This window comes from Tupaia chinensis, unplaced genomic scaffold, assembly GCF_000334495.1.
Source record: "Tupaia chinensis unplaced genomic scaffold, TupChi_1.0 Scaffold000259_1, whole genome shotgun sequence".
Taxonomy (NCBI): Eukaryota; Metazoa; Chordata; class Mammalia; order Scandentia; family Tupaiidae; genus Tupaia; species Tupaia belangeri.
This window is the reverse complement of record NW_006159739.1, coordinates 966190-980361: the sequence shown is the minus strand read 5'-3', so window position 1 is coordinate 980361 and position 14172 is coordinate 966190. Positions and strand designations below refer to the sequence as shown.

General features: G+C 48.3%; 1 protein-coding gene across 1 annotated transcript in view; it reads right to left on the bottom strand.

Moving 5' to 3' along the window:
- SLC1A7 (solute carrier family 1 member 7) overlaps positions 1-8270 on the bottom strand; it is a 59474-nt gene extending 51204 nt beyond the window's left edge. Inside the window, exon 1 of the mRNA XM_006149413.1 lies at positions 8094-8270. Coding sequence (XP_006149475.1) covers positions 8094-8270 — 177 coding nt within the window. The remainder of the gene's footprint in view (positions 1-8093) is intronic.
- Between the last annotated feature and the right edge of the window lie 5902 nt (positions 8271-14172).

The following is a 14172-nucleotide window of genomic DNA, read 5'->3' as shown; positions in this document are numbered from 1 at the left end:
AAAGAGTGCCCCCCATGGGGAATGGTCAAATTGCAATCCCTTTTCCTTCATCTCTCCCTCCTTTGGGATTTTGAGCACACACCCACATACACCCAGTGTGTTTCTCAAGCCATTGGGTCCAGGACTTGAACCATGCAGTCATCTATGTGGGATCTGGCTGCCTTAACCACCAAGCCACAGAGCCGGCCCTTTACTGATTCTTCTTTTTTTTGTTTGACAGGGTCTTGGCTGTGTTGTGCTCCTCCTGCCTCAGTCTCCCAAGCAGCCAGACACATGCCACTTGCCCAGCATTTTAAGCTGGGCCAGAATCCAACAGGGTCTCCTATGTGGCTTCAGCCTGTCTCAGCCAGGTGTACCAGTGCCCACAACAGGACTTGGGCCTCCAAGTTAAGTTTTTGTACTTGCAAATATTTTTTTAAAAACCAAAACTAGGGGCCAGCAGGTGGCATGGTGATTGAGGCGCTGGACTCTCACATGGCCGAGTACAGTTTGAGTCCTGGACCTGGGGTCACTTTCTCTCTCTCTCAATCTGGTGAGCACTTGTGCCCTATAGCAAATTTAAAAACAAAATAATAATAACAAATAAAATAAATAAATAATTTTAATTTAAAAAACCTAAAGCCAAACATAATGCTTAACGATCTGATGTTTTAAAGAGCCCCAAATCATAGAATTTTGGTGCTTCAAAGAAGTTTTAAAGATCTTCCTTGCCAGAGGCTCACCAGGTGGTGTGGTGGGTAAGGTGCTGGCATCCCACATGGCTGACCACATGTTTGAGTACCATACCTGAAGGCTTGAAAAATCATGCCAGGGACATGTGTGTGCATGCCCAAAATCCTGAGAAGAAAATGGAGGAGAAGGGATTGTGGCATGGCCATCCCCTTTGGGAATGGTTTCTCACTTTCTCTCCCCATCCAGTGCCCTATGACAAAAATCTAAAAAGAAAAAAAAAAAGAGATCATGTCCAGCCCACTCACTGTGTAGATGAGAACACTGACCTGGGAGTGAAGGGAGGTTGCCAGCTGCAATGCAGGGCCAGGAAGCAGGCCTCCCCATCTCATTCCACTACCACCATTTCCAACACTCCACAGATATATATATATATATATATTTTTTTTTTTTGAGAAGTTTTTGCTGTGCATTCACCAGAAAGACAGAGAGAGTCAGAGAGACAGAAAGCGAGAAATCACTCCCCAGAGAGGATGGCCACGCTGTAATCCCTTCTCCTCCATTCTCCTCTTGGGATCTTGGGCACGCACGCACAGGTGCCTGGCGTGAGTTTAAGCCACTGGGTCTGGGACTCGAACTGCGGTTGACTACATGGGTGTCCAACGACATAGCCATTACGCTAACTGCTGGTCCCCATATCTACTTTTTTTCTGGAGAGGATTTTGCTATAGGGCACGTGCGCTCGCCAAACAGACAGAGACAGAGAGACAGAAAGAGAGAAATCACCCCCCAGGGAGGATGGCCACGCCACAATCCCTTCTCCTCCATTCTCCTCTCGGGATCTTGGGCATGCACACACATGTGCCCGGCGTGAGTTTTAAGCCACCGGGTCTGGGACACGAACCGCAGTCGACCATGTGGGAGGCCAGCGACATAGCCATTACGCTAACTGCTGGTCCCCCCATATCTACTTTTTAAAGAAATAGTACAATCATGACTATATATTTTTAATTAAATTTAATCCTTGTATATGTTCCTTAAATTAAATAGTGCTATAATGATAGAAAGACACCTCTTTCCTCACCACTCTAGCTCCCAGGAGTGAGCATCTTCAACTCCCTTAGCTGTTTCCCCCAGTGTTGTTATTTCTAAACAATACTGTTATAATGCTATTGCCTTCTTCTTCTTTTCTTTCTTTCTTCTTCTTCTTTTTTTTTTTTTTTAATACCAGAGGGTACATGAGAGAGAGAAAGGGGGGCAGGGTGCAGAGAATCCCTAAATGGAACCTGGTCATGCCACAATCCTTCTTCTTCTAATTCTCCATTCCATAAGGGTCCTAGGCACATGCACACGTGTCCGATGTGGTTTTCAAGCCACCAGAGCTGGAACTCAAACCCTGATCAGTCATGTGGGACCCAGCTTCCTCTGTATAGCATATAACTCCAGTGCTGTGGGGTAAGCCCTATGAAGCTAGCTCTTGATCTGTCATTTTGATTGACATCTAGTAACTTCTCTGCCATGACTCCATGACTTTCTTCTCCTCCTGTTTCATCATTATATTTATGTCCATTTCTGGGTAAATCAGTAGTCAAGATTTATAACATTTTGATAATCAAATGTTCATTGTCAGACCACATAACACACTGCAACTATGCCTCCCTGCTTGCACAAACTTCGTTTACCCCTGAAGTTAATAACTGACTGATAATTCATTTGCCTTGTTTTCTGTGACCTTCTCACTAATTATTTTCATATGTGTATTAAAATGCCTGACAATCACATTTTTAAAAGAATTATTTAATTTAATTAGTGTATTATAATTATTTGCTATAGGGCACAGAGAGAGAGAGAGAGAGGATAAGAAAGCAAGCTACTAGGTCTGGTACTCAAACTGCTGTCAGCCATGTGGGAGTCCAGTGCCTTAACCACCACGCCATCTGCTGGCCCCAACAATAGTATTTTCTATACATTCAAGTGCACCAGTTCCCTTCTGCCCCACCTGGGACCTCAGTCCAAGAGCTTTCCATCTTGCCATTCCAGTTAGCACAGAATGTTCTCTAGGCCCAGTAGTTGTCATGAGTCTCTTCTTAGTTCTCATTCTGAGACTTCATCTTGTATAGTATCACATTTCTTGAATTTCTTTTTCAAACTCTTTTTGCTGGGATACATGTGCATGTGCCAGAGACAGAGGGAGAAAGCACTCCACTATGGGGAATGTCACGTGGCAAGCTCTACTCCTCCACTTCTCCATCCTGTCAGGATTCTGGGTGTACACACATGTTCATGGCATGTTTTTCAAGCTGCCAGGATGGGGGTTAGTGTGTGGGATCTGGCTCCCAAGACAGTATTTAACCACTGTGCTATGGAGCTGGCCCTGGAATTTCCCTCTTGGTAGCTTTCTGGATAAGGGTGGGTGAAAGAAGAACTTTCCTAAGTCCTTACATGCATAAAAATGCCTTATTTTACCCTTACCTCTGATAATAGTCTGGCCACATGTAAGATTCTTGATCGGAAATCATTTCTGGCCCAACCTCAGTGGCACAGCCAGCACTGTACTGATCTGCCATGTTGGAAGTCACATGGTTCAATGTGGGTATAGATCCCGTCAACTTGAAAACATACCAGGTGCATGTGTGCCCAAGTCCTGATGAATTGGAAGGCTGGGGGAAGGAGATCTTATTATTATTATTTTAATTTGCTCTAGGGTATGCTCACCTATCAGAGAGAGACACAGAGAAAAAGGGAAAGTGAGAAAGCAAGCCACCGGGCCAGGAACTGAATCGTTGTCGGCCATGAAGGAGTCTTAGGGTCTTAACTGTCTTGCCACTTGTTGGCCCCTGTTTCCTTAATTTATAGTGCTGTGCTTACCTTTCATTCTGAACAACTTTCTTATATTACCTGAAAGTTTCTCCAATTTTTCTGTTAGCTCTTTTAAAAACTATTAGATAGTTGGACATTGGACATTACGATTTTCTTATATTTTATTTTTCTATTTTTCATCCCCTTTTTAAAACAATTATTTACTTAATTTTATTTATTGTTATTCTTATTTTTCTTCAAGGCATGTATGCTCATAAGAGAGAAACAAAGAGAGAGAGAGAGTGAGAAAGCAAGCTGCCACGTCCAGGACTTGAACCACAGTTGGCTATGTGGGAATCCAGTGCCTTAACTACCACATCTCTTGCTGGCTCCTCATCCTCTCTTTTTGTTTTACTTTCCAGGAGAGTTCTAGCACCTCACCGATATTTTTTATCTTGGCTTTTTTATTTTTAATTTCAGAGAGCTCTTTCTTGGAAAACAAGAAAGTTCTCCGATTGTCCCCATACCCTGTATCTCCAAAGAGCTTAAGAAAATATTTTGAAAGTTTTCTTCTACTCCCTGCATTGCCTCTGCTTCAGCTTTCTCTTATTTAGTCTGCCTTTGATGTTAGCAGCTTTCTCAAATTTCTGGTGACTTTGGCTTTCTGCTCATGTGTAAGTGTGAAGTGCCGAACTTCTGTGTACAGATGTTCGATTTACGATGGAGCCGAGAATATTATCAATCGAAAATGGAATTAATACACGGAAGCTATCAAACACCGTAGCTTAGCCTAGCCCGCTTTAAACACGCTCACTATAAACACTTGTATTAGCCTATCATTGGGCAAAATCATGTAACATAAAGCCTATTTTATAGGGAAACACTGAATAACTCCAAATTCGAAGTACAGTTTTTATGAAATACATATGTCTCGCACCATTCTAATATCAGAAACTGCTAAGTCAGAGAGCGTTTGGATCTGAGTGCGGCTTTTCAACCCGTGGCCCGTGACAAGGGGATGGTGATGAACTGGCTTTTTCCCTGAGGCTGGGTGGGTTAGTAGCAGAATTTGGAGATCTTCTTAATGAGGCTGCAGAAATCTCGTTCTCTCTTTGGCAGGGCAGTGGGTCTGCACTAAACTCAACTAACAGCAATTTTGCAGCTGTGCGTTCAGAATGCACATCTGTGTGCTCAGATAACTGCTAATTAGCTTGAAACACGTGCCTCACCACTGCCCCTCACCTCCAGCCACCATCCCCAACACACACAGGTGAGCCTAAGACCCCTAAGTCAAGCGTGTCTGGTTCCATAGGGCAGGCTGGAGCAGAGATGGGTGAGTGAGGAGTCCCCTGCTTATGAGAACAGGAAGGGAGGGCCCTAAGGGTCTAAGGTTCTGGTCACAATATTCTATCCAATGTCCCTGCTTACAGCTCCACGCCTCATCCCTGCCTGGTACAGCACCTTGCACTTCCTAATCCAGGGCCTCTGGAGAGTTCTCCTTGGCATCTTCTGCAAACATCAGATTTTAGTTTTCTGTGCCCTACTATTAATAAGTGAGATCACTCCACTTCACTTCCCGTATTGCCCAATTTGTTGTCATCACGCCAATTCTTTTCTCTGCTGTCTCCTTTTATATTCTCTTTGTTCTTGGTGAGTTTGATCTCTTTAAAATTTCACTACTTGTTTCTTGGGTAATGACAGCAATCATTTATTGTATATTTCAGAAAACCTATAAGAGAGGATTTTAAATGCTCCCAACACAGGTAATGACACATGTTTGAGAAGGATATTCTAATGATCCTGTTTTGATCATTACACACTGTATTCAAATACTGAAATCACACTGTGCCCCATAAATATGCACAATTATTCTACATTAAGTGCAAATAAAAATAAATAATAAATAATTAAAATTTTATTATTGTAATTTCAGTGAATCTCCAAGAAGAAAAGGAAAATGAATGCAATAGTAGTTCACTGCGGTTTAACTCGAAGTCTCAAGGTGATCTATACTTTTTAATGAGATACGTACATTTGAAGCTAAAAAAATCTTACAATTTTGTAAGTTCATTTCACAAGTAGAACAGTCTACCATTTTTCAAATTGTTTATGATTTTTGCCTGTTGCATAAGCTTACGAAATGAAGAGGGTTTAGCTTCTGAGTCACAGGCAAAAAGATCAAACAGAAAAATCCTGGATTTCAAAGTAAGATGCTAAGAAAGCCAATTCCTGCCAAATAATTGTCCTAAGACTCCACATCCTTCCTTCAATTTATCTGGCAGGTTAATCCCTACCGGAATATATTTGCATTTCCAAACAGATGGGGGAGGCAGCTTTGGCAAAGGATGCCTCAGATGAATTTGGCTTTTAATAATAGACATTCCAATTTGTTTTCACAAAATAATCTTCCTGGGGGAAATACATTTTTGTCGCTGAGGAAAATTGAAGAGAGCAGATAGCAGCTTGTGCCATGGTCAGTTTAATTCAGTAAATCGTTGAGAGTTCTCCCTGTGCCTGAACTAGGCTCACATTTTGGTTCATGAAAACCCATGTGCTGTTCAGCAATTCCCATTCCAGTGGGAGCAAGGGAATAAGAAACTAGTAATGGCCAACGGTAATTACGCATGGCCAACGTTAACTAACCTGCATGATTGGCCCTGGAGGGAGGCAGCCAGCAGCAAGGGTACCGGGAGGAATGTGCACAGCATGAGCGGGGAGGAGAGGTTATCTCAGAGGTGGACGGTGTGAGATGGTTTCTCGTGTAGGTTGGATTTTGATGGACCCAAGGTAAAGACAGAGGGGGGTCGTGAAGCTCTTACTACAATACATGTGGGGTGCGGATGAATCCCTTGTTCACTCCTCACAATTCTAGAGGACGTCTGCTTTCTCCACAAGGAAACTGAGGCCCAAGGAGGGGATAGGATTTTGCCCGACCATTTACTAGCAGAGTCAGGACTTAGGTTTCCTTTGCCTCAGAGTCCATGCTTCTCTTCAAAGAACTGCTAGCGGCGGGAACCAGCAGTTAGCGTAATGGCTATGTCACTGGACTCCCACATAGTCGACCGCGGTTCGTGTCCCGGACCCGGTGGCTTAAAACTCACGCCGGGCGCGTGTGCGTGCGTGCCCAAGATCCCAAGAGGAGAATGGAGGAGAAGGGATTGCGGCGTGACCATACCCCCTGGGGGCTGATTTCTCGCTTTCTGTCTCTCTGTCTCTCTCTCTGTCTGTCTGGCGAGCGCACGTGCTCTATAGCGAAAACCTCTCCAAATAAAGAACTGCTAGCGCCTTACCAGGGTTGTGGGGGGATATTTCTGGGAGTGGAAGACAGTCTGATGGCCTGACCTCTAATTGTAGAGCCAGGAGAGGTATGCGCAAGCTGCAGGAAAAGGAATTTTGTGGACTAGGGAATCTTCCACGAGCCCATTGACAAAGGCCTTCTCCATGACCAAACTCTAGACAGGCCCTTACTGTCCGGCTGTAGCACAGACCCCCCTCAGCTGGGCTAGTGAGAATCCCTCCTCCGTGGATACTCGATATCTGATAGCATTCCTCACTCCCCACTCTCTGTACCTGCACACCCTGGCCTGCCTTCAGAATCCTCTCTGTGGTGTCTCTTCTTAGTGGTTTTCCACCCCAACCCCTCACTCTGCTCATTGGCTGTAACCTGGCAGCTGTTTTTGCTGACTTCGGGGTTCAGAGCTGTTTTGCCAGCAGCAGGTCTCCACGCCTATCACCATAGTCCTGAATAAAGTCTTCCTTGTTCTAACAAGTGTCAGATAAATGTTTTCTTTACTGCCATGTAAGTACCCCTCCCTCTCCCTCAGGGAATGGGGCTGAGAACCCTGAAACCTCGTGCCTGCCTTGCCTCTGTCCCCCAACCCCACCATGTCCTGAAGGTTCCCCTTGGAAACCTTCTCATGGCTGCCCCTCCCATCCCCCAAAGCTGCCCATGTCCTGAAGGTTCCCCTTGGAACCCTTCTCATGCCTGCCCCTCCCATCCCCCAAAGCTGCCCCTCTCTCTGCCCCACCCGCCCCATGACCAGCTCCGCCTGTACTCAGCTCCCGAGGGCTCTCTCTGAAACTCAGAGATGGCCGCATCCTTCTTTTGCTCAAAGGCATCCCCAGGTCAGTCCAAGGCCTTGCTTGGCAAGGGGCCTATGTGCCTGCTGGCTCCTGTGTGGCAGCCCTGCCAGCCACAGGCGGTGCGCCCCACATACCTAAAACCTTCCCGCCCCGTGCCTCGTGTGCCTGTTCCCTCTGCCTAGACCACCCTTCCTGGTGCTGGCCGTGTGAGCTGCCTTTAGGAGGTGTCCTCTGGTGCCTGCTCTGCGCTCTTAGACCCCACTCCTCACCCTGGCTTGGCTAAGCGCTGTGGCTGTTCTCAGGAGGCACCCGTGCCTCTCGGTCACCTGTCGGGACGTGTGTGATCACTTCCCCCGCCACTTTTTCAGTCTCTCTCTAGTCCTACAAGGCACTCATCACAACCACGTTACAGATGAGAAAACGGGGAACCAGAGGAGCACGTGACTCACTCTTTTGTCACCCAGGGAGCTGTGGCATGACAATGTGACCCCCACGTCCCTCAGGCCCGCACAGCCCTCCCAGACCGGGACCCCTGGGCTAACCTGTTGGGAGAGGCGCCGGGTCCTTAGGAAGAAGCCGAGGAGGCAGCCGATGGTGACAGACAGCACAGATAGGATGAGTAGTCCGTTCCGCCTGCACACGTCCCTCCCTCGTGCCAGGATGGCATGCAGCACCATGGTGAGCCTGGCCTGCGGGCACGGGACACGGCACCATTCCATGCATGTGAGACCAGCCTGGGCACAGGGTCTGCTCTGGGCTCTAGTTTCTCAGCAGGCAGGTGGTCAGAATGGCTAAGCACCCGTCGCCAGCCTCACGCCATGGCTCGTGTGGCCGCCCCAGAGGGAAGCCGCAATCCTATTACCAGGCGCATCATTAGGAGCCGGGAGCAGATTAGGGGCTGGGAAATTAGAGCAGGCCATGTGGTCTGGGAGTTTGGACCTCAAAGCCAGCAGTCCTCTTAAACAGGGGAGTGGATCAGGTACTTGCAGGAGGAAGAAGCCTTGGGTAGTTTGATTTTTATCCCATTTTATTCCAGAAAGAATCAAAAGCAAGACAAAAGGACACCAGTCATGGTCAAAGTTAAGTAAGCATTTACAGTACACGAGTGCAATTCTAGAAGCACACGCCCGTAGTAGCAAATTTACTCCTAACACAATCCCAAGAAGTAAGTACTACTAATTCCTCCGTTTTACTGATGAAGAAACTGCGGTGGTTGAGAAACGAGCGTGTGCCACGTCCCAGCCTGCTCTGGGTGCTTTCTCTCTTTTAATCAGGCTGGTACCTGATCCTAGGCTCTGAGCTCTGTTTTACTGAAAGAGAGCCAGAGACCCCAGGAGCCAGAGGTGCTCGGCCACTGTCTCAGCACTAGCGGAATTCAGGCCCACGTCAGGTTGGTTTCCATCACACCAATGGATGGGTGGGCTCGAGGGCACTTGGCAGTTATGTGGGGAATGTACATGTGAAGTTGCAACTTGGGCTACGACACTCACTGCAAAATAGGAATAATGATGGCTATTCTGCAGGGCTGTTTAATTCCAAGGCCAAGCACTTGTAGGTTCTCAGGGTCTATTATTCTGAAAGATAACAGAGCCCAAGAGACTTGTGTTCAAGTCCCGGCACTGCCACTTACTGTCCCAGTGACCCTGGACAAGCCATTTCATCTCACTGTCCCCCCCAGTCTGTAAAAGAGGGATAATTGTGGCATCTAAGTTGTTGAGCATGGAAAATTCTATCCTGAGAACGCTTGTGGGAGCCGGGATGAACTCTAGCATGCTAACCAGGGAAGAGCAAGGGCCGTTAGTATCCTCATCACACTTAGTGCTTTTAGAAAAAGGTTTTCTTCCTGCTGTTGCTTATGGCCCGGCTTGCCCTTTAAAGCCAGGGGTAATTAACCCTCTTCTGTTTCACCAGGAATCTGTAATCTCATTAAGGCCAGTCAGGCGGCAGCAGGGAGGCAGCCTGTGAGGGGCGTTGGGATGTGGCTGAGCTGCCTCCTCCTGACAAAGGGGCACTGTGGGTACATGGGCAGAGGGAGTTGGGGCATAGGTCCAGAAGACATGGGCAGAACTCCTGGCCAGAGACACTCGGATTCTGGTCCCACTTGAATCTGCTCTGTGACCGTGCCCTCTCTGGGCCTCAGTCTTGCCCTTTTTATCATTAGAATGTGAGAAACAATTAGTGCTGTCTAAGAAACCAGTCCAGGGCCCGGCAGATGGCGTGGTGGTTAAGGGCGCTGGACTCCCACATGGCTGACTGTGGTTTGAGTCCTGGACCTGACAGTTTGCTTTCTCACTTTCCCTCTCTCTTGCTCTCACTTTATCCCTCTCTGGTCAAATTAAATAAATAAAGTTAAATAAAATAATTCTTAAAAAAAGAAAAAAGAAAAGAAACTTCAGTCCAATATGCCAAGCTTCTGCCATCTCAACTCTTTGCAGTAGCTTTTGAGGGGGTGATGTACGGAGTACATATGAAATTCTGAGAAATTTTTGTCTCTGAATATCTCTTTTTTAAGTTCATTTATTTATTTCTCCTGTGTGCAGGAGAGACAGGGAGACAAAGAGACAGCACCCTCAATAGGGTCTTCACACTGCGACTCATCCCCGGCTTCAGTCAGACTCAGATTATGAGCATGTGCACGCCCAATACACCCAGGGAGATCTCTGGACGCAAACCCAGTATCTTCTGACGTGGGTTAGCCTTGCGGGCCCTGCATTACCACCACGCCGCCATCTGCCCCTGAGTTAAAACCAGAAGTTTCCTGGAATACACTTCGGCTCCAACACTGCCTCGTTTTCTGATTAACCAGGAGATTAGTTACAGCCTAGGAGAGAAACACTTGGGAGATATTTGGATTGGCGTTTCACTCAAGGTCCAGGGTTGGCATTAGCTGCGCCGTGAAGTAGGTAAGTGTAGCTTTCTACTCCAGCTCCAACTCTGGCTTTCAGGATGTCTCCCACAGCTGCTTCTGACTCCTTTCTCCACACTCCGACCCACCTCCCAGACTCCTGGCTTTCTTTCCAAACCTCCCCCTGTCTCAAGCAAATGGCCTGGTGGTATCAGTTCACGCCAGCCCTCCTTAGTAATGGTGACACGGTAGTGAGTCAGACACTGTCGGCTCTCAGGGAGCTCCTCAGAAAACGGAAGGACTCCAGGTAAGGGCCAATTCACCATGAAGGGTAAGTGACTGATGAGCGTAACGGTATTTGGAACTCAAATAAGAGGCTCCTGGGTCACCATGGCCCACAATCAATTATGTTTTACAATGTTACTAGATATACAAATATTTTCCCATAATTACATGAAAAGCAAGTGTGAGAAATGATGGACAGAGCACAGCTAAAGCAGTTCTTTACTCTAGGATCTCGAAGTCAGACTGCCGGGGTTAAAATCCCGTCTCTACCACTGACCAGCTGTGTGGTCTCCGGGCAAATTCTCTAACCCGTCTGTAAAATGGGGATAACAGAACACTGTGTGGGGCCAGCTCTGCGGCCCGGTGGCTACGGCAGCCAGATCCCATATGGCCAACCACATGATTGGCATCCCAGCCCTTGTGGTTTGGGAAACATGCCAGGTACATGTGAGGGCCTGCTCAAAATCCTGAAAGGAAGGAGAGAGAGAGTAGAGGGATTGCAGGCGTGCCCATGCCCTGTTGGGGGGGGGTGCTTTCTTCTCTCTTGGTCTCTGTCTCTGTCTATCTCTCTGGTGAGCACGTGTGCCTTCTAGCAAAATTTAAAACAACAACCAAAAAGCAATGCAGCCATCCTTTGATAACTGCGGGGGATTGGTTCCAGGACCCTTCAAGATGCCCAAATCCCTTTTACATTATTTATAATAAAAATGACATTGTATTTGCATAGGACCTGTACACCTCTGCTCACGTACTTAATCTCTAGATTGCATGTAAGTAACTTTAGCGGCAGATATTAGTAAAAAGGAAAATATACATATAGATACCGCCATCTTTCTTTAGGGAGCCCCCCCCATTTCATAACAGTTGGGTAGTCCGGCTGAGTCTGTGCTCCGTCAGATGCACAGAAGCAGAGCCCGTGGGTACAGAGGGCTTCGGGGCTAGTTCACAGGGCTGTATGTGGGTCGGATACCGTGGTGCGTGCAGTGTGAGAGCACGTCCTGAGCCGTGGCTAGTTTTCGAGGCTCTGCAATAGCAGTACAGCTAGGAGGAAGTCTCCACGTGGGGCTCACACACTCGCGCCCTTCTTTTAGAGCAGAGAATTCCGTGGGTCTGGTGTGTGGGGAACCCACTTCAGAAACTTCTGCCTCCAGGGTCAAGACTGTGCTCCTCAGCAAGGCATCCAGGTCCTCGCTCCCCTCTCCACATCCTGCCGCCCCCTCCTGCCTCTCCTGCCCCAGCTCCTCCAAGAACAGACAACAGGAAGTTCCAATGCTGCACCCTCTCTCAGGCCCCCCATCCACCTTTGTCCTGGTGACTTCTTCTGCCTAGAATGTCCTTTCCTGTCACCAAATGCCCCCCCCACCTTGAAACCTTTCCATCTACCTCAGATATAACCCCCTCTTTTCCTCCCACCAGCTCCAACCCTTCCACAGTCTCTAGCTGGGGATTAACCAGCTAGTTAATTAAACTGCTAGTCCCCTTCTTCCTTTTTTTAAAATTTATATGATAGTATGTGCATGAGAGAGGGAAGGAGAGAGAGAGCACCCTCCACAGATCCCATCATCCCCCTTTCCCAGCCCTCCAGCTGCTCAGGCCCTCATGCCCAGCATGTTTTCAGGCCAACCTGGGGATCCGAACCAGTGGTGGCCATGTGGCTTCCAGCACTTCAGTCCAGTATGCTGCACACAACCGCACCTGGCTGCACACCCTTTCAAGTGGCTCTGACAAGGAAATAACGATCTACGAGAACAAAATGAAGTCTCTTTTTGTTATCACGTCATGATGGGGATCCCTAGAGTTCAAGGGTGTATCATGGGAGTTGAGGGGGACACCTGAGGAGCAAGGCCTTGTCCTTTAAGGCAGCAGGCAGCCCAAGAGATGCTTCTCAGAAGACTCGTGCTGCACAGATTAAGGGCAGAGAAGATAAGCAAGGTCAAAAATGAACCACAGGGGCCAGCCAGGTGGCGTGGTGGTTAGGCGTTGGATCCCACATGGCCGCGTGGTGCAGGTCCCAGACCAGGCAGCTTGAAAACATGCTGGGCATGTGTGTGCACAGGCCCGAAGTCCTGAGAGGAGAGTGGAGGAGAAGGGATTGTGGCGTGGCCATACCCCTGGGGTGATTTCTCATCTTCCTTCTCTCTCTGGTGAGCACACACACCCTATGTCAAAAACCTTTAAAAAAAAGAAAAAAGAGAGAAAAAAGAGCTGCAAATCACGCAGTACAGGTGCAGTCGCCCACTCTGCAGAAGCAGGTTTGCAGTGGGACCAGCAGTTGGCATAATGGCTATGTCACTGGACTCCCATGTAGTTGACCACAGTTCAAGTCCTGGACCCGGTGGCTTAAACTCATGCTGGGCGTGTGTACATGCGTGCTCAAGATCCTGAGAAGAGAAGGGATTGTGACATGGCCAGCCCCCTTGGGAGGTAATTTCTCGCTTTCTGTCTCTCTGTCTCTCTCTGTCTTTCTGGCAAGCGCATATGCCCTATAGCAAAAACCTATAAAAAAAAAAAAAAAGGCAGGTTTGCAGCCAAGCTCTTTCTCACAGGGCAGTGAAGAGGTGACTTAACTGCCAATAATTAATAATTGATGATTCACAGTGGAGGGGCCAGCTCAACCTGGGGAGGTGGGTATAGGAAGACTTTCCAGGGAAGGGGTCATTTGGTGGAGACCTCAGCAGCCCTGGGAAAGCAGTGCCAGTCTAAGAGGAGGTGGGAGAAGGAGAGGCTATTCTGAAAGAGGGGCCCAGACTGGAGGTTTGAGAGCAAAGCCCCCTGTGAACCAGTAATGGATCGTAGACTGGAGTGGCCGGCGGGGCTAGGGCCTCACCCCTCAAGTGTCAACGTGAGTTTAGACTGGGCCGCCTGAGTTCCCAGCTGGGTTTGTGGTGACGACAGCTCTGGGTCTGTTGGCTGCTGTCCAGAGACATACCAGAGGCGCCTTCAGCCCCCTGACATGTCTTCCCAGCTCGCTAAAGGCAAGGCCCTTCCAGGAAGGTTTCCGAGGGCAACTAACCCAGCCGGGTGTGGGCTTCTGCAAGCATTAGTCACCGAGGGGCTGTCCGGGTGGCAGATGCACAGCCGTTGTCTTCCTTTTCCCTCCCCAGCCCGCCTGTCCAGATTTGTCATGTATGGAAACAGGGCTGGGTGCCTGTGAAGCCCCTCAGCCACTATTTGCTGAGCAATTACTACGTGCCAGGCTCTATCTGGGCACTCGGACACTTTCCCCTAGGCCACCAGAGGAGCAGGGAGTAATCCAGCCCCTCCACAAGCACTCACTGGATCAGTCAAGTGTCAGGCCTACAGGTGAGGGCACAGGTTTAGATCTGTGCTGTCCAATTCAGCAGCACAAGTCACGCGATTTCAATGTAAATTAGTTGGGATCGGCAGGGGGCATGGTGGGTAAGGTGCTGGCCTCCCACATTGTCAGCCATGGTTTAAGTCCTGGACTTCGTGGCTTGCCTACTCACTCTCCCCATCTCTCTGGGCAAATT